This window comes from Brassica napus (assembly GCF_020379485.1).
Source record: "Brassica napus cultivar Da-Ae chromosome C5 unlocalized genomic scaffold, Da-Ae chrC05_Random_1, whole genome shotgun sequence".
NCBI lineage: Eukaryota > Viridiplantae > Streptophyta > Magnoliopsida > Brassicales > Brassicaceae > Brassica > Brassica napus.
In genome coordinates, this window is record NW_026014260.1 from 2,067 (window position 1) to 22,586 (window position 20,520).

Genomic DNA, 20,520 nt, shown 5'->3' on the forward strand with positions numbered 1-20,520 from the left:
TATGAATGAAAATAGGTAATAATAATTATATTGTTATAATAGATTTATGGTTAGTTATATATTTAATACACTTAATTATTTATTTGTTAGTCAATCCGAGTAACGTGATCATGTGATCATGTGATCCTTTTCCTTGGGTTAGTTTTTTGTAGGTAAGATTAAATATTCTTTATACTATAAACTGGAAACTTGTGAAATAATCCTGATTTTAAATTCTTATAAATCGAGTAGCGAGTATTTACTCAAAGTTATCATTGTAATGAATTTCATTGTTAAAATAACCATTATTAAGATTCTAAAACAAATTAGTATTTTTGTAACCGATTGATATGATAAATATTATATATACTGATTAATTAATTAAAATATAACTATTTATTAAAGTTAACAAAGATTTTAACCACTTTAACTTTTAAACGTGAGAGCTCGATTGCAAAAAATCATTTCTCAAATAATAGTATATAGATAAATATTTAAAAAAAAAAAAATATATATATATATATATATATTTAATTCTTTTAATAATAATATTGATTGGACTAGTGATTTATTCTGAATTCGTACCATATATATTAAATAAATTTTTTTGTAACAATATAATTGGACTAATGATTTCTCAAATAATAATATAAACGGATATAGCAATCTTCTTAAATGTTTGACACTTGCTAAAATAGTTTCTCCTATCGATCTCCTTGTCTCTCCTCTCTCTTATTTTCTCTTATTTGTTCTTGTCTCTCCTTGATATACCATTGACTCTGTCTAGTTCAAGTTCCAAAACCCCATGTAGATTTTTGTTGATCATCGGAAGTGGTGACATTGCCAAGTGTCTGGTCTTATCTGCATGTCGTGGGTTTGGCGTCTTGTTGGACTTATACTACTAACATATGTGTTTTAGGTTTATGTTAATATACGAATGAAACGCTTTAGAGAAGTGCATTTTTTTGTGCGTTTGCTTGATGTGTTCTAGGGTTCTTAGTTATTGCAGAATACGTTTTTGTGGCCATTAACAAATTAAAAGATCCATTACTGGAATTACTGATAATGTATTGGATATCTTTTTTTTTAATCGAAAACTTAGTTTGAAACTCCACCTGAACGAACTAGCTGTAAAGAAATCAAACGGACTTTTCCAGCTTTGCAGGGTTTTCCTTATGTGGTAGATCTCTAATGCAGCTTAACTTGTACTTGGGTTTTATTGTTTATTGTGGAAAAAGCTGCTGATACTTAACATTTCAACGTATTTTTATTAATTAATCAGAGATTGCGTAGAGAATCATCTGGAAAAGGTTGATAAATAGATCACTGCAGGTTGGTGATTAATTTTTAAAAATTGTTCAAAGTACATCTTGCCTTTTCAACGATCTGATCTCTCTCTTTTTTTAACTAGTTGTGAGTTTAACCTTCTTTTTTCTTTCTTCTTGAAAAACCCAGTTTTGTGGCACCTGAATGGATCATAAACTAAAAAATATTTGGTTTGGTTAGATGTGATGTTCTAGTTTCTTTGATAAGATCTCTCATGTTAATCTAGATTAGTAATACAACAACTCAGTTCAACTCAGTTCCGGAAGCTGATTTAAATTAGATTTATTATTTCTCCGCTTTTGGACTATAAGCGATTTTGAGCTGGTGTGGTTACACAACTAGTACAAACTTTTAGGCAACATGTTCATGTTGTCTCGTCCTTTCTCTGGATTAGGTGGAACAAAGTTTCATATTCTTTTTGTTAGCTAATATAGTGATCGTTTAGCTTGATGGAGAGGATGGTGTCTTGTTGGCTTTATTGGGGTCGATATTTCTCTTATATTTGGATTACTATCATTACTAATGTTGCATGCAAGATTGTAGATGTTTTGCATATATGATCTAGAAGAGTAGAATATTGCAATGATCAGAAAAGAGGAGCATTCTGCATGATAAGCTTTAAAGTTAAAGGTTCAGAGTCACATGGACTCCCGTGTATTCCGCTAGTGATCTCCCACCATTGACCCCACCTTACCTTTCTCTCATAAGATTTGTTTTTGATTTGGTTAAAGATTTACTAAAGTAGAAAAAGGAGACATAGGGTTCTCTATACCCCAATCAAATCATCTATAAGAATGTGACTATACTTTATTAAGGATATATATCCCACATCGGGAATTCTAAGAGACATTACGTGGAAATTCTAAGGGACATTAAGTAATATATAAAAAGTTATGCCAAATCCATTAATTACCAATTGGTTTTAAGTTAGAAGTCTATAATAAATCCGAATCTAACATGGTATCAAAACCCCTAATTAATATAACCCTATCCGATCGGATATAAATGTCGTAATTGACACGTTCGACCGAGTATAAATGTCTTAAAGTTCTGAGATTTCTGGTCCATAAAATCCATCATCTCGAAAAGGGGTATTAGGGATATATATCCTATATCGGGAATTCTAAGGAACATTAATTAATATATAAAAGGTTATAGCAAATTCATTAATTATCAATTGATTTTAATTTAGATGGTCGTAATAAATCCGAATTTAACATGCTTCTCTCTGCCTTTCTCAACTCTTTTGCATATTAGTAAGTAGTGGTCGACATTTCCCGTGGCTGCGTTGTTCCCTTGGTGGGTCGTATTATGTCTCTCCGAGGCACGCTACTTGCACGTGTCTACTTATATGCATGTTACCCCTTCTTTGGTCAAACCCTATTTTTTCAGCAGTTAATGCATAGCTGAAAATGTAATAAATTCCAAACTATCTTTCTGTCATTAAACTATTAACCTCATCCACATGTATGTGTATACAATATGAGCCTTGAGGCTTTGCTTTCAATGGTTTCTCTGTATATAATATGACATGGCCCTCTATAGTAAATTTCATTAGATGACTTCGTAGGTATGTTACAGTTTACTTTCAACTAGTTATGCTTAACCTAGTGCATGCCTTACCCTTCTTTGGAAAAGATTTTTGGACTGTAATGTGTTCAATTATTAAATCTTTTACTTATTTTCTATGCGCAAACTTGGATATTAATCTTTAGTGAGGGTTACAAGCAGAATGCTCATCTTTTGCGGATTACTTGTTTTAATATATAACTAGAGCTAGGTGTGCGGGTATTTCTTTTAGAATATATATAAACATTTTAAAACATAATAATTTAATTGTTGCATTTTTACTAATTTAGTTTATTTTATTGTTGAGATCCTATATTGCAGTACCCTATGTAGTTATACAGATAATAATTTGATCCATGTGTTAAATGTACCATGTCCTGTCAGATTTATATTAACATTTCTTTCATATATTATTTTATGATTTGAACGTATTATTAATTTTATGATGTTTTGGGTAAAATTTTAAATCAGTTTAAAATATTTAATTACTAATAATTTTTACACCTATACATTTTGGACATGTTAGAAGTGCAATATCTAACTATATAAATAAAACTTGGATAATTAAAACATGCATGATAGAATTCACAATTCCATGGTTGTTTTTTCAAATTTCAACCGGTCTATATGTATTCGCGGACACAATATGTTAATCATCTAATCACAATAAGACCGCTTTAAAATATCTCAAAATATTAAAATTTTACCTCAACTGCTGCCAAAATTTCAGAGATGGGTCTGACTTGAGTCTCATTCCAATCTTTATCTTGATGCTTAATCAACTTCTTGTCACTATTTCTCTCACAAAGAGCAATAGGAAGATCATCGTTTATCATTCTGTAATTAAAGCAAAATATTTTCAAGATTTTGTTAGTCCATGAGATTAAGATGAAAGTCAATAGCTTCTTTCATGGTTGGGTCGAGAGTCACAACTGCATTTATGATTTGTACATCTCCTATTTCCCATAAAGAAAACGTAATGTTAAGTGGAATTTTGTTCACAAAGAAACTAAAAGAATTTTTAATACTTTTGTAAAAGCTGATTTTAGCAAACCTAATCAAACATAGAATCATATGATCACTGGTACGCTCTTCAGTAATTGCTTTCTTAAGAAGAATAAAACCTCGGTTAGTGGCATTTTTTATGTTAATTGTGTGTTTTGGATGCAAAAAAAGAGTAGATGGTAAGAAATGTATATGTATAGGACGATGACATGGTTAGTGAGCTAATTAATTTCATATTTAAACTTTCATTGATTGTAGGGAATATTATTTTTTTAAAGTTTATAATTGGAAATAAATTTTATAAAATATTTAAAAAGGTAGAATTTTAAAACAGAGTGTATCACGGAAATATATATGTTTGATTTTAGGTGTAGATAAGTAAATTAGTTAATATGTTAAAGATTTTTGTGAACAACCTATAATATTTAAAATATTTTTATTGTTATTAGGAAATCTTTTAATACGTGGGTGGTAGGTATGTATATATATTGAGTTTCTATAATCTCGTTTTGGGATATTTTTTTTTATTCGTTGATCAACATTTTTAAGTTTAGATTTTTGTAACTAATTTTGATAGATATTTCGGTATACAAATTGATTTTTGAATTGTACACCAAGACCAAGTATGTTGTGAAAAGAATTTGTTTGCAATTACTAAACCAATGACTTCGTATGCCACCGATACTATAATCTGTGGTCAACGTTGTAACAAACTATATTAAATCGGTTTGATAGATTGTTGCAAGTACATGTATTTAAAGATTAAACCAATTACTCTATATGCCACAAAATGGATACTACTGTATAATGCTAGGTCTTGGATTTATTATAAAAACTTTCTAGTACGATATATAATACGATCACTATCAATAATGAATAGTTAAACTCATAGTTTTGATATATATGGACTAAGTCCAACGAACCATACTGGTATAGTTTGCGTAGATTAGGAAATGGTTCAGCAAAATAATTAATTTATATATTGTTTTAAATAAATACATCTTAATTACTCAGTGGCATGAGATTGTAATTTTTTAGGAAAAGTCAAAGTTATTTCAAATTTGTACTTCAGTTTTAATAGTTTAGATTTCTCTAGTACTGTGTGTATGTAATAGGATTAGGTTAGTCCACTATTTTGTTAGTGCATGACTGACTGAAAGTGAACTCTTTTAATTCGGTAGTAACTACGGTTGCTTTCTCGGACGCAATTGTTCCGTCACACAGTCAAAACTATTATGAAATCAGGTAATGTTTCTTGAATCATCTTTTGGGGTGGAGTTTGATGTCAGGAAGCTCTCTGGGTAAGTGGGTCAGTAAAGTCGTTGGGGCATGTAATATAAAATGTTCTAACTTATTAAAAAGAGAGAGAGAGTGAGAAAAAAAGTGAAAATGAAGTTTGGGTGTTGGGGTGTTGTGTGGAGAGAAGAACATAAATGTGAGGTGAAGCGTAAATTCAGGGGGTTCACAGAACATGTATTAAGTATGTACACATGTCATCTTTGAATTGGATGATAAAGTAGGGCAAGTGTGGGGGATGTGTCCTCATGGAGACAAGACTATTAGTCCTCTCTACTGACACAATGACAATGGAGGTAACTATTCACTGCGGCGGCTTTGTTTTGAATGCTGCCCTCAACAATCGTGTGCACCCTCGAAGTTCTCTCTTCTTTTCCAGTTTTGCCCTCTCTGCTTATTGAGCCATTTAGCCGTTTTAGCCGAGAAGCCAGCTCTCTAACTGTAGAGTTATTATTTTTATTTGATTCCATGTTCGTGGTTTTCCTTCTGTTTTCTACTAACTTTTTCTAACCATTAATATCGACGTGCATGTGATATATGTTTCACTTCATTCTAACGGCATAAAAGCTACTGATTTGACTTTCAATTTTGCATGTGCGGAAGATGGTGCAGTTTCATCCGACGAGGAACTGAATGGAGGCGATGAGATATTACAGGACGGGAAACAAATATGCGAAGATCGTGATCTCAAGGACAGACTGCTGCGTAAATTCGGGAGCCGTATAAGTTCTTTAAAGCTGGAGTTTTCAAAGAAGAAAAAGAAAGGAAAGCTACCAAAAGAAGCAAGACAAGCTCTTCTTGATTGGTGGAATGTTCATTATAAGTGGCCTTACCCTACTGTAAGCCATAAACACACTAACCATAATTACAATTATATATTTAATTAGTGGTGGTGATAGAATATCATGTGAATGTGTACAGGAAGGGGATAAGATAGCTTTAGCTGATGCAACGGGTTTAGACCAGAAACAGATCAACAATTGGTTTATAAACCAAAGAAAACGTCATTGGAAGCCGTCAGAGAACATGCCTTTTGCGATGATGGACGACTCTAGTGGATCATTCTTTACCGAGGAATGAAAGTTATGGTATTTAACGTTGGATTAAAAAGAAAAGAAATGGAGGTGTTAGTGACATGTTTCCTTCGTAAAAATTCTGCTTTTGCTATGCCGACAAAAGAAAAAAATGGTACATGAATGGTTTATTTACTCGGTCACATGTAGGAAAGGACAAAGGGACAAGCCCATCAATGCTTTGTAACTATTATTATCGGTGAATAAAAGGGTTATATTTATAATAATAATAACAATAATAAACTACTCTGGTCTCTTCTAAGCTCTAAGGATTTGGAAACTTGTGGAATGATTCATCGTTTACTACATCCACTCGCCATATTTTTTGCTTAAAATTAGTTGGGCTCTCAAATTATTATTAGGCCGATTAAATTTTAAGTTGGTTCTCATAATTATTATTCGGACAATCTCGGCCCAGTAACTAAACTGTAACTAGATTTGACCCAATCCGTGTAATTGGAAACAAAAACAAACATGATCCGTTAATCAGCGGCCGACACTATTCAATACCATATGCCACTTTATTATTTTTTTTTTATGCCACTTTATTTTATATCACGTTGTATTTTCATAATGTTCAATATACTGAAACTTCTTTTACCATTCGTGAAGGGATGATTGGAAGTTCGAAATCGAATTGTTAGAAGAACTAGAGGCTCTTGTTTAGAAGCTGGCCATTATGAGTTTATCGGTATTTCATGGAAAATATGGTCGTTGTGAGATAAACGAATAGCATTGAGATGACACTTCAACTCCAAGAACCTAGCACAAAATTCACACTCTTCATATTAGTCTTGTTTGTAGTAACATTCTTTGTTTGTTAGTGTGAGAAGATGGGCCAAACTCAATCTCAGCCCAATAAGCTATACCTGCACAATAAAGGAAAGACATTAGTTTTCCTTTTCACGTTATCATGTCGGTTAAACTAAACTGCTAAGGCAATTGGTAATAGGAAAGTCTGGTGACTATAAATAGGGAGGAAGTCATAGCTTTTAGGATCATCCGATACAAAGAGAATACAATAGATAGAAAGAACAAGTTAGGCTTTGCATAAGAGTTGTCTTGTGATCTATATTGTGTTCTAAAGAAACCTTCAAAGTTAATAAACCAAGAACAGAGTTTGTTATCAAATTGATCGTTGAGTTCCATAAGCACAAGGTTGGATTAATATCCTAACAAGTGGTATCAGAGCAATCCAGGTTAGATTGCAGGTGCTTAAGGGATGGGGAAAACGAGGATCGAAATTGATAGGTTCGACATAACCGGAGATTTCTCGTTGTGGAAAGTTCGTATGATGGCTCACTTTGGAGTCCTGGGGCTAAAGGACATCCTAACTGATGAGTCCTTCTGTTGGATCCGCCTAAAGAGGAAGCATAAGGAGATACGAAGGTCACAGGAGATGGAACTACAGATTCAAGCTCAAAGATCGACCCTGATAAACTTGGAAAGTCGGAGAAGGCTAAAGACCTCATCATCGTCAACGTAGGTAACCAAGTTCTACGGAAGATCAGCCATTGTGAAAACGCTGCTGCAATGTGGACCGCATTAAACACGCTGTACACAGAAACCTCTTTGCCGAATCGTATCTACTTGCAACATAAGTTCTACACGTTCAAGATGAACGATTCTAAGGGGATAGATACAAACGTTGATGATTTTCTAAAGTTAGTAGCAGACCTAAGTAACTTGAACGTGGATGTCTCAGAAGAAGTTCAAGCTATCCTGTTACTAAACTCAATGCCGCGTATGTATGATCATCTTAAGGAAACTCTCAAATATGGCAGAGACACTCTCAAGATCAATGAAGTGACAGGTGCCGCAAGGTCAAAGGAACGAGAGTTACTTGAAAGTGGAAAGCTTTCAAAATCACAAGATGAATGGCTATACGTAGAAGACAGGGGAAGATCATCTAACAAGGGTGGAAACCGAAACGGTAAAGGCAGATCTAAGAGCAGGCACAGACGATCTAAATCAAAGCCAAGATACGATAAGAACAACAAAGGATGCTGGACATGCGGGAAGGAAGGACATTGGAAGCGGGAATGTCCAGAGAAGAAAACGCATATAGCTGCCAATGTAGCTGAAGAGCCTAACCAGCCATTTGTACTAACAATTAGTACACACGACGCCAGTTCAGAATGGGTCTTGGATTCCGGTTGTTCTTTCCATATCACACCCAACAAAGATGTTCTGTTTGACCTAGTAAAATTTCAAGGAGGAAAAGTTCTGATGGCAAACAACACTCACTGCGACGTCAAAGGGATTGGCAAGATCAGGATCGTGAGACCCGACGGAACCGTGGTTATTCTTACAGATGTAAGATATATGCCTAATATGAGCAGGAATCTAATATCCTACGGGATGCTAGAACGAGCAGGTTGCAAATACGAAGGAGAAGACTTCTTAATACATTTCTTCAAAGATGGGAAAGAGATTTTATCCGGTAAGTACCATGAATGATTGTATTACTTGCAAGGAACAATTATGAAAGGAGAAGCGAATGTGTCAAGGGCAGAAACTGACAAGACAAAGATATGGCACTCACGTCTGGAACATATGAGCTTAAAGAATCTGAATGTGGCCGTGAAGGATGGATACTTGTTCAATAAAGAAGTGGATAAACTAGAGTTTTGTGAGACCTGTGTTATGGGAAAGTCTCACAAACAAAGTTTTCCAGCGGCTAAACACACGTCAAAAGGTGTTTTGGAGTACATACATTCTGACCTATGGGGCGCGCCATCAAGCCCTGAGAGTCTAAGAGGATGCAAGTACTTTATAAGCTTCATAGATGATTATTCTCGAAAGGTTGGGATTTATTTCCTAAAATCTAAAGATGAAGCCTTCAGCAAATTCAAAGAATGGAAGGAAGCCGTGGAGAACAGCACAGGGAAGAAAATCAAGTGTCTTAGGACAGACAACGGGTTAGAGTTTTGCAATAAACAATTTGACAAACTATGCAAAGACTCTGGTATCAAAAGAACAAGACTTGTCCATACACGCCACAACAAAACATTGTGTCTGAAAGAATGAACAGGACAATCATGGAGAAGGTGAGATGCATGCTCGCAGAATCTGGGTTAGGCGAAGACTTCTGGGCTGAAGCTGCATCAACAGCGGTCTACATTGTTAACCGATCACCAAGTTCTGCCATAGAATGCCGCTTACCGGAAGAAGTATGGTCAGGTGTAAAACCTGAGTTGAATCACTTAAGGAGTTTCGGCTGCTCTGCCTATGTTCATACGATTCAGGTAAAGACAAGTCCTAGGGCCGTAAAAGGCGTTTTCTTAGGTTACCCATTCGGGGTAAAAGGATATCGAGTGTGGCTGTCTGAAGAGAGAATATGTGTCACTAGTAGGAATGTAGTGTTTAATGAGGAAGAGATGTTTAAGCACACAGTGACCCATCGAGAAGATGTAGAATCAGAAAAGAAGAAAACCAAAAGAGTGACGTTTAAAGAAAACCTAATAGAAGGCCCTACACTACCTACAAGTAAAACCGAAGAACCATTGGTTCAAGGTGGAGCTTCTGAAGCAGAAGAATCAGAAAGCTCAGAAGAAACCAGTTCTGTAGAAAAAGGTAAAGACTCAGAAGTAGAACCAGAACTCGATGGATATATGCTTGCACGAGACAGAGTTCGAAGGACAATCAAACCACCTTCTAGGTTCGAAGACTCTGATTTCACAGCTTACGCTTTAGCTGTCTCTGAAGAGATTGAAATCGACGAGCCAAAGTCATATAAAGAAGCCATGATGAGTAAGAAGAGCAAGTTTTGGAAGAATGCTGCAGGAGAGGAGATGGATTCTCTTCTAAGAGCTCGTACTTGGACGCTCATTGAAAGACCTGAGAATGCAAAAGTCATAGGCAGCAAGTGGATCTTCAAGTTAAAACCTGGAATACCTGGAGTCATAGATCCGAGGTATAAAGGCAGATTGGTGGCTCAGGGATTTTCTCAAAAGGAGGGGATCGACTACAATGAAGTGTTTTCACCTGTAGTGAAGCATGTGTCGATCAAATTGATGTTATCTCTCGTGGTCAATAAAGATTATGAGCTGGAGCAGATGGACGTTAAAACAACTTTTCTTCATGGAGGCTTGGAAGAAAGAATTCTAATGAATCAACCGGAAGGATTCATAAAGAAAGGAGATGAAAATAAAGTTTGTTTACTAAAGAAGTCACTATATGGATTGAAACAATCTCCAAAGCAGTGGAATCTCAAGTTTGACTGTTTCATGAAAAGCCAGCGGTTTGTAAGAAGCAAAGAAGACCCATGTGTTTACATGAGAAACGTGAACACAGAACAAGCCGTGTATCTACTTCTATACGTCGACGATATGCTGATAGCTTCAGGAGATAAACAAGAAATCAGAAGTGTCAAGGAAAGTTTGAATAAAGAGTTTGAGATGAAAGACTTAGGAAAAGCTTCAAGGATATTGGGAATGGATATCATAAGAGACAGAACAAAGGGAACTTTAGTATTATCGCAAGAGAACTACTTGGAGAAAGTTCTAAATTCGTTTGGAATGTCTGAAGCTAAGGAAGTGACTACGCCAACCTCAACTCAGTTCAAACTGAAAAGTCTTACTAAAGACCAAAAGGAAGAAGAAGGAAGGCACATGGAGAACATACCGTATGCAAGCTCGGTGGGCAGTCTCATATACGCAATGGTTGGTTCAAGACCTGATCTGGGCTTCACGGTAGGACTCGTAAGCCGTTTCATGTCAGAACCAGGAAGAGAACATTGGTCAGCCAAAAAGTGGGTTCTACGATATCTAAAAGGTGCTACAAGAAGAAGTCTCACGTTTACTAAGCACTCAAAGTTTAGTATTGAAGGATTTTGTGACTCTGATTATGCAACTGACCTCGACCGAAGGAGATCAGTTACTGGATTCGTGTTTCAAGTTTGGGGTAACACAGTTAGTTGGAAATCGAGCTTACAAGACGTGGTAGCTCTTTCGACAACTGAAGCAGAGTACATGGCGCTTACCGCAGCCGCGAAAGAAGCCATATGGTTGAGAAGAATATGTGCAGAGTTAGGTTTTGAACAAGAAAGTGTTAAGATTCACTGTGATTCACAAAGTGCTATAGCCCTAGCAAAGAATCATGTTCATCACGAAAGAACTAAACACATAAACACTAAATACCATTTTATCAGAGACGTTGTAGCAAAAGGCAAGGTTCACCTATCTAAGATCCATACTAGCAAGAATCCAGTAGATTTCTTAACGAAAGCCTTACCCGGGCCTAAGTTTGATCTCTGTTGTGATCTCTTGAACGTCGCCTAAAAGAGCTAGGCGCCACAGGTAACGTCATTGTTGCAACCTCGCCACAGAAGAAGTGTTGAGTTAGTGCTCCGGTTACTTCTTAGCAACAATGAAGAAACTTTGAAAGTTTAGGGATACGTTACCTGTGGGAAGGAGAGGCGAGGCATGGGGATCTTTAGCTCAAGGTGGAGTAGCTAAAGAAAAGGTGTTAGGAACGGATGACAAAGCTCAATGAAGAAACATTGGCTTAAGGAAGATGACTACGTGGAGAGAACGTCTTAAACAGCTATGGAGGCTGAAGGGAGACGAGTATCTCAGCTGAAACAGAAGCAAGATATTGTTCATAAGACATAGTCTTTAACAGCTACCATAAAGACAATAACTTTTATCAAGAGTTGAAGGGGGACATATGTAAGAACAAAGCTTCTAAGAGACCACATGATACAAACCGACACAGAGACTTATACTACCATTTCAAGTAAACTCAAAGTTGAAGAATCTTACCAGAGTGCTGCAGTAAACTGGCAAGATTGAACAAATCATTCATCGCCTACAACATACAAGACAAAAATTCGTAAATCACCAAGGAAAAAGAAAAACTCGCGAGCTTCTTTTAAAAGTGATTACAGGTCTCTTACCCAAAGGGAGTAGTTGATGATCAGTTAATTTGAGTGAAGGGAGAGAGCTGAGGATCTGGGAGTAGAATCGATCTCGAGTAACAGAAATCAAAGACGAGTGAAGAAGAGGTAGCGGCGTACGAGCTACATCGGAGCTACGGCGAAGGAGATTCGCCGATAAGCTTCCTCACCGCTTCGAGGAGAAGATGTAACACCGCAAAGACGAGTTGCAGGTGGAGACTTTTGGCAATAGAGAGGAACACCGGAGAAACTTGGCTAAGCTTTCACCAGATCAGGTTATCGAATCGCACAAGCAAGAGCTCGAGCCACCATTTGTGTGTGTTGACGATCTCATCCAGGAAGGAACGAGAAGAGGTGAAGTTAGTTGGGCCACAAGGTGGAGATTGTAAGAAGATGGGCCAAACTCAATCTCAGCCCAATAAACTATACCTGCACAATAAAGGAAAAACGTTAGTTTTCCTTTTCACGTTATCATGTCGGTTAAACTAAATTGCTACGACAATTGGTAATAGGAAAGTCTGAGGACTATAAATAGGGAGGAAGTCATAGCTTTTAGGATCATCCGATACAAAGAGAATACAATAGATAAAAGAACAAGTTAGGCTTTGCATAAGAGTTGTCTTGTGATCTATATTGTGTTCTAAAGAAAACCTTTAAAGTTAATAAAACCAAGAACAGAGTTTGTTATCAAATTGATCGTTGAGTTCCATAAGCACAAGGTTGGATTAATATCCTAACAGTTAGCCGTCTATAATCCAGAAAGATCCATCTCTTATCTTATCATTTACCACGTGATTTGTTACTGATATATAACACTGTATATGTAACTGAAACTCAACTCAGTTTCACAGAAAAAAGCTCCATTTATGCTAAAACAAATCTTTATTTTTCACCCTAAATAGAACAAGAAAACAATAACCATAACCATACCTAAACTAACAAACATACCAAAATAGACCTGTTATTGTCTAATTCACCGGTGTCAATTCACTCAAAATCTTACTAAATATAAACATTTTTTAGCATGCGCATATATAAACTCAAGTCCTTCCTCTTCATGAAACCTAATCGGTTGTTCAAGCATAAACACAAGAACGTATATATATATATACATATACTCATACAATATATATACGTTTCCGTGTTTATACTACACGCACAATGTCAATCAATCTCCTTATGACCCTCCTCGGGACGACCTTCCTCCTTCTCGTTGCCTCAAGCCAAGCGTTGAAGCTTTCTCTCGGTGACCCCTGCACTGTGGCGGATTATCCAAAATTATGCAGACGCACGATTAAGGGTCAAACGAATGTCAACGCAGCGACGGATATGGCCATAAAAGAGCTAATGAAGCGGACCATGCAAGCCAAAGATATGGCCAAGAAAGAGCCGAAAGGCGACGGAGGAGTTGCGGTTTGTTTGTCCACCTTCGGTAGCGCGTTTGACAACTTGGACAAGGCCCTTAAGAATATTCAGGGGAATGATGGTTTTAGCCTCAACATTAACCTTAGCGCTGCGTTGACTGACTACGATACTTGCAGCGATGCAATGAAGGAAACTGGTGAGGTTAGCGTTAGCGTCTTCTATAAATCAGCAGGCGTTTTGTATAAAATGGCTGATAATTGTTTGGCACTTTCTACCCTCGTTAAACTATGATTTATTAAGGAGAACTGGGAATTTCGGGGAAAGAAATGATATATTTATCATTTGATTATACGGGTTTATTTATTTGTATTTTTCTTCAATTTGATTAATTTCACATTAGCTGAAAGAAAAAAAAAATAGAAGGAAAGATGAAAAAGGGGGAGGGAGATCTTGCGTGTATGTAGATGGAAAACGTTTGGACACTGCTGGGTTCTAATTCAAACATATCAACTTCTGTTTCAGTCACATGTACATGTGTATAATAATATTAGTTAGGTGATATTCTTCTCTTTTATCTCCTTCTATTAGAGTTTATAAATCTGTAAAAAAATTGGGAGAGGAAAAACCATTTTAACAACAGCCATACTACATACTTTATTCAGTTTTATAGTTTTTAAAAAAAAAATTGGAGGAAGAGATGCAGGTGAAAAAACACTTGTCATTTAACGAATTTTTAAAGAAAGTTATAACTCATTTTTTGCTATTTTTTTTTCTAGTTGCCTATAGAGAGGAATAATATAATTAAAATGATTAAGTTTACGAGCCAACCCTCGGCGCATTTGGAAGGTTTTTGATGACTGTTGACTAGCGATGGAAGCTTCTCCAACAACTGAAATCTCCACAAAAGAAAAGTCTTTCGTGTTATGTTTATGTTGGATATGAGACCTGATACTACATGGACTTCTCTTTTTAGGCGTGGATGATAAAGTGGTTGAATGGTCCATCTTGACCAATGCTTGGTATTTTGGTCACCATTTGTTCCAAATAAGGAAACTTGACCTTTATCGCGCTTCTCTCTGTTGGTATAATTTAGAACAACTCCGACTCCACTTTATTTTTCATTCTAAAATAAAGTTTAAAGTAAAAATATTTAAATAGTATTTTATTTTTAATTCTAAACTAAAGTAAAAAATGTTTATTCTAAATATAGAGTAATTTGTTTTTTTATTAGTCTATTTTCTATTCAAAAATAGAATACTATTGGAGCAAATTCAAACTCTATTATAAAGTTATTCTATTTTAGAGTAAAAAATAGAGTAAATCATTGGAGATGGTCTTAACAAGTGTTGACGTTCTCATTAGACTAGAACTTTAAAAGTCTCTTGTTTTTAATCTCGTGACGGGTATGATTTTAAGAGTGCAAGAATTTTAGGCTCATTTCTCCTCTGAATATGACGCGGTATCCTTACCATTTTCTTATGAAAAAATTACTAGAATGTATAAGAAAAGTTGGTTTATTACTAGAGTGTTATACATCTTTTAAAAATTACTAGAGTGTTTGGATACCCCTAGTAAATGACAATAAAAGCCTTTGGTTAGTTTTTTTTAATTGAAATTATTTTTAAACATTAAATCCACATCACTAATTAAGTATCCACATCAGTAATAGAGAACAATCAACCATCTCTTTAATTACATAACGTTGAAAAAAACCACAACAACACAGCACAACTTCGTCGAAGAATTAAAGGAACCCTACATTGTGTTTACTCCGTCTTCCTCGAACTAACTCTCTGTCTTGTCTTCTCCGATATCGTCTTCCCCGAAATCGTCGTCTCCAATCGATTTTACGAAATATTTTTCGCTGTAATCGTCCGAAATCATCTTCTCTGCTGCGTTTTTCGAGTTTGTGGCTGAGTTTTAATTTACGTTGTGGTTGAGTTACTTTTCTTTTACGGCTGGTTTATATATGCAATTTCGTTTATATATGCAGTTGTGGCTGAGTTACTTTCCGCCAATCTCCGAAAACCTAGCTATAAGAAGTGTGCATTCCGAGGAGAAAATACAAAACATTCCAAAAAACACCCACATCGACAATTGTGGGATGTATTTAATTAAGTTTGTTTGTGATTTCATACCCATATTTGGATAATCTAATTTTTTTCAGATCTGAGTGAGAGAAAATTGAACAAAAAGAAAATGAAGGAGATGAAAAGAAGTGACAAATTCAGCAGAGACGACACATAGAAGTTCATTGAAGCTTGGATACATGGACGAATACCGGAATGGTGCAGAAAACCTGTATTTTTGGTTTTCTATGTAAAAAACATAACTCACCCATGTATTGTGTGTTTGATTTATGCTATGTTTACACTACTCAGCCGTGTCGTTTATATATCTCAGCCGTGTCGTTTACATAACTCAGCCATACCTCAAACATACCCTAAAATCAAAAAATGTTTAGATAACTCAGCCGTATCGTTTAGATAACTCAGCCGTATCGTTTAGATAACTCAGCCGTACCTCAAACATACCCTAAAATCGGAAAACTGAATTCAAGTACTTTAAGAAGTTATATTGAAGATCATCTTATCAATATCAAGTGAATATAAATCAACTGAATGTGTATAGTTTCTTAAACTTCAAGTTGAGACTTTAACTTGATCTTGAGATATATGTTCTCTTACAATCACTATACAATTCTAACTTACAAGACTCTAACTTTAATATTTTCTTTGATATAAACCTCAAATCATAAACTATAGAATTATAAAGTTATAAAAATTTAAAGTTTATCTTTGAACATTAAATCCAATATTTTTATTATTATTTAAAGTTTAAGGTTTAGGTTTAAAGTTTACGTTTATAGTTTTGAGTTAAACTCAAATTTTAATCATTTAAAAAAATAATCTTTAATTTAAAGTTCCATTTTAAATTTTGATTTAAACCCGTAACTACATTTTTAAGTTTAAGCAATTTTTAAAACAAATTGAAAAGAACTAAAATTACAAATTATATTGTTTTTTTCATGACCATTGATTGATTTTAGTCTAAGGGTTCAATATTTTCAATATAAAATTATAATATTTTATAATGTATTAAAATTTAAACTACAATTATTAAATATAAAATTTAAAGTTAAATATTTTCAAAACATTATCTCAAACCATATCTATTTCGAACCTTTAACCCTAAACCTTGAACCACATACTTTGACCTATACCATAAAACATTAAACTTCAAACTTTTTAAAAAATTAATTAATCATCTACCATAAATTCTAACTACAAATGTTAAAACTCTAATATTTTTGTTATTTAAAAATATAATCTTAAATCTTAAATCGAAACCCAAAACACTATATACCAAACCCTAAACTCAATCAGTTATATACCCTAAACTTTAAACTTCATATTTAAACCATACATAAAAAAATCAACATATAATCATAAAATCCAAGTTTTAAAATTTAAAGCTTTATCAAAAATACACTTTAATATAAAATATAATTTTAACCATCAAAATTAAAACATTAACCATTGATTGTTTTAATCTAAGGGCTACAAATCCATCTAGTGGTTATTTTCTAACTTCTTTCTCATTGGTTAGATTTTTTAGTACAAGGATTACAATTCTTGACCATTGATTAGTTTTGATCTAATGGTTTAAAATGCATTTTTTTTCTTCACTTTCTCTCTTCTATTTGACGTCTCCTTCTCCTCTTCTCTTTCTTTCGAGAGTTCTTTACAGTTCCAGATCTTCTTCATCTCTCTCACTTTCTGTCTTGTAAACAAGAGAGATTCATACATTATCATTCATTTCTTATGCCTTAGTATATTTGGTTTGTAAATCTTAGAAGTGAGAGAAGAAGAAACGTCAAAGAAGAAAAAAAGATTGTCGGAGAAAAAGAAAAAGTGTTGAAGAAGACTGGTCTTCGCCGTCGTCACGGATATTGAGCTCGTCGCCATCTATACTTGCCAACGTCGTCCTTGTTTCTGTTTCTCAGATCCATTTTTTCCGGTCTCCATCTTCACCGTAGTCGCCACTACCACCGCTTGTCACCACACTGGTCACCTCTCTCTCTTTCAATCTCTCTCGCTCTTTCTCTGTGTTTTGAATTTGTTCTTGTTACTAGAAGAAGGTGGATAAGGCAGATGAGCTTGATGGTGGAGGAGATAACAAAACCGTTGTGTGGCTTGAAGACGTCGGAGCTCTCGTGGTAACGAGACTGCGGTGGCGAAGGAAGAAGACAATAATGACCTCCCGGCTCTCGTGATATGGAAGAAACACGCGGTGGTTTAGTTAGGTTTAGATTTTGTCGACACGGCTGCAAGCTTTTTTGTTTCTAGGTTATAGATTAGGGTTGGTTTATAATTAAACTCAGCCGTAAGGTATGCATAACTCAGCTGTAAGTGTGCATAATTCAGCCGTAACGTATCTGAATGGTATAAGCCAGTCGTAACGTTCCTATAACTCAGCCGTTAAGTGTAATATGTTTCGCGACGTTTCGTATTTTGGGCGGGAAAAAATATTTTGGGCGGGAAAAAATCATTCCTTCAACTCTGAACACAATATTAAAACTTTAATATTTTCTTAAATTTAAACCTCAAACCCTAAACTATAGAACTATAAAGTTATAAAAATTATAAAGTTTATCTTTTGAACACAATATTAAAACTTTAATCTTTTCTTAAATTTGAACCTCAAACCCAAAACTATAGAACTATAAAGTTATAAAAATTATAAACTCAGCCGTAATTTGATTATAACTTAGCCGTAACGTATGCATAACTCAGTTGTAAAGTATGCATAACTCAGCCGTAACGTATCTGAATGGTATAAGCCAGCCGTCCTATAACTCAGCCGTCAAGTGTAATTTGTTTCGCGACGTTTCGTATTTTGGGGGGGAACAAAATATTTTGGGCGGGAACAAACTCATTCCTTCAACTCTGAACACAATATTAAAACTTTAATATTTTCTTAAATTTGAACCTCAAACCCTAAACTATAGAATTATAAAGTTATAAAAATTATAAAGTTAATCATTTGAAAACAATATTAAAACTTAAATCTTTTCTTAAATTTGAACTTCAAACCCTAAAACTATAAAGTTATAAAAATTATAAACTCAGTCGTAACGTATGCATAACTCAGCCGTAACGTAAGGATAATTCAGCCATAACGTATGTGTTGGAGACTTAATGTATGAACTAAAGTTATCATATTCAGATGACGCACCATCTGAGTCATCAAACATATAAACTCAGCTTTCAAATTCATCATCTTCTTCGTCTTCTCTCATTTTCTTATTTTTTTTGTTCAACTCTCTTCTTTTCTTACAATTTACGGGACTTAGCTTCTTCATCTCTCTCTTTGAGTCTTTTTTCTTCTGCAAGACGACGAATCCATTGAGAGAGGGAGCAACAGGATATAGGACCGCCATACATGAAACTGGAGGAGAGGAAGCTTCTTCTTTAACCGATCATCATCGAAAACGACGACGACTGTAGTAGATCTGTCTCAGATTTTCAATTTTAAAAAATCTATGTTTTCAGACCCAGTTGCGGAAACAATAATTACCAGAACCATAAGATCTCAGAGAAAGATAAAGAATAAGTTGAAGAAGATAGATAAAGAAGATGAAGAATGAAGAATAACCTAGACCCTTATTTTATTGTTGTAACATTAGTGATGACATGGAAAATCCGAATTGATGACATGGCGGATGACATGGAAAATCGGTTAGTCAGCCGCCAAACGAATATATAACTCAGCCTAAATAAATCAGCCCTCATGTACAATGCAAGTCAGCCGAAACGTGGATACTATTTCAGTAATTAATCTTTCGCTAATAAATCAGCTGTAATTAGGATGAAAAATCTTAAGTCAGCCATATCGTCAAATAAATCAGCCGTCAAACAAATGATATTCTAGTAATTAATCTTTCGCTAATAAGTCAGCCGTAAATAAGCTGAGTTTACTATTAATCCATCCAATGACGGCTGATTAAATATAACTCAGCCGTAACAACATCTCATAAGTCGGCCGTAAATTCAATAACTCAGCCAGTCGATGTTCATTAACTCAGCCGTGGAAACATAACTCAGCCGTGTCTTAACTACAACTCAGCCAAATTTTACAGAAATCAAACCGCCGATGTATAAGTCAGCTGTAACTTGTGTACGTAAGTCAGCCGTTATCCCATAAATCAGCCAATTTCTGTAAATCAGCCGTAACTAACGGCTGATTTATGTTCTTAAGTCATCTGTTTTCTCTTAAGTCAGCCGCGTTGTTTAATTCAGGTGCAACGTAGATAACTCAGCCGTCGACGTATATAGCTCTTTACGGCCGACTTAATGAAAACACATAACCGAATTCCTACGTGGCCCCGGATTTTTGATTACGTGGCATTAAAAAATAATGACATTTTTGTAAATACGTTTTTTCTCATAACGTAAAAAAAGAGCACGCTTGGTATTTAAAAAATGTCAGTAATAAAAAAAAAATATGTATGGTTCTAGTCAATTGTCCTAAAATATTATATATCTGAGTAAACTTCCCTTTTCTTATTATATTTTTATAAACAATGAAAGGATCCGAGATCGAAACCTCTACTTAACTCTTTGAATACGTGAAAGAACTGCATATTCTTTTCTTTTTTTGTTTTAGAATTGCATATTCTTGCATGTTACAGCGTACACAATAGTAATTCATGATTAAAAATGCAGTGAAATGATATATTCAACAGTTTTTTTTTTAAACTTTGATATATTTTTTCTCTCAAAATGAAGTAAACTCAAAATGAATTTTTCTAAAAAAAAAAAAGAAACTTTGATATATTACTGTTAGTTATATCAAACTTGATGAATTTGAAATTGAATACTTATGATATGAGCTTACCAAAATAAGTGGTGTTTGGACACTCATACCCAAACGACCCAGATTAAAACAATACGTGCCATCTATTCTCAATGTGGTTGGTTGTTGTGGTTGGTTATTCAAACAAGA

The 20,520-nt window shown here is 34.8% G+C and overlaps 2 protein-coding genes across 2 annotated transcripts; both read left to right on the forward strand.

The window, feature by feature from the left end:
• Positions 1-5,675: 5,675 nt before the first annotated feature.
• LOC125594785 (homeobox protein knotted-1-like 6) lies at positions 5,676-6,475 on the forward strand (the record flags this gene model as incomplete). The annotated part of the gene is made up of 2 exons (XM_048770863.1): positions 5,676-6,014; positions 6,097-6,475. Coding segments are annotated over 2 exons (498 nt in total), but the record flags the coding sequence as incomplete, so codon positions are not given.
• Positions 6,476-13,192: 6,717 nt separating this feature from the next.
• On the forward strand, positions 13,193-14,149 carry LOC125594786 (pectinesterase inhibitor 1-like). Its single transcript, XM_048770864.1, has one exon. The coding sequence runs from the start codon at positions 13,309-13,311 to the stop codon at positions 13,801-13,803; it is 495 nt and encodes a 164-aa protein (XP_048626821.1). The 5' UTR covers positions 13,193-13,308; the 3' UTR covers positions 13,804-14,149.
• The last annotated feature ends 6,371 nt before the right edge of the window (positions 14,150-20,520 follow it).

Coding starts and splice junctions, on each gene's coding strand:
- LOC125594786 (XM_048770864.1), top strand. CDS start 13,309: ATGTCAATCAATCTCCTTATGACCCTCCTCGGGACGACCTTCCTCCTT.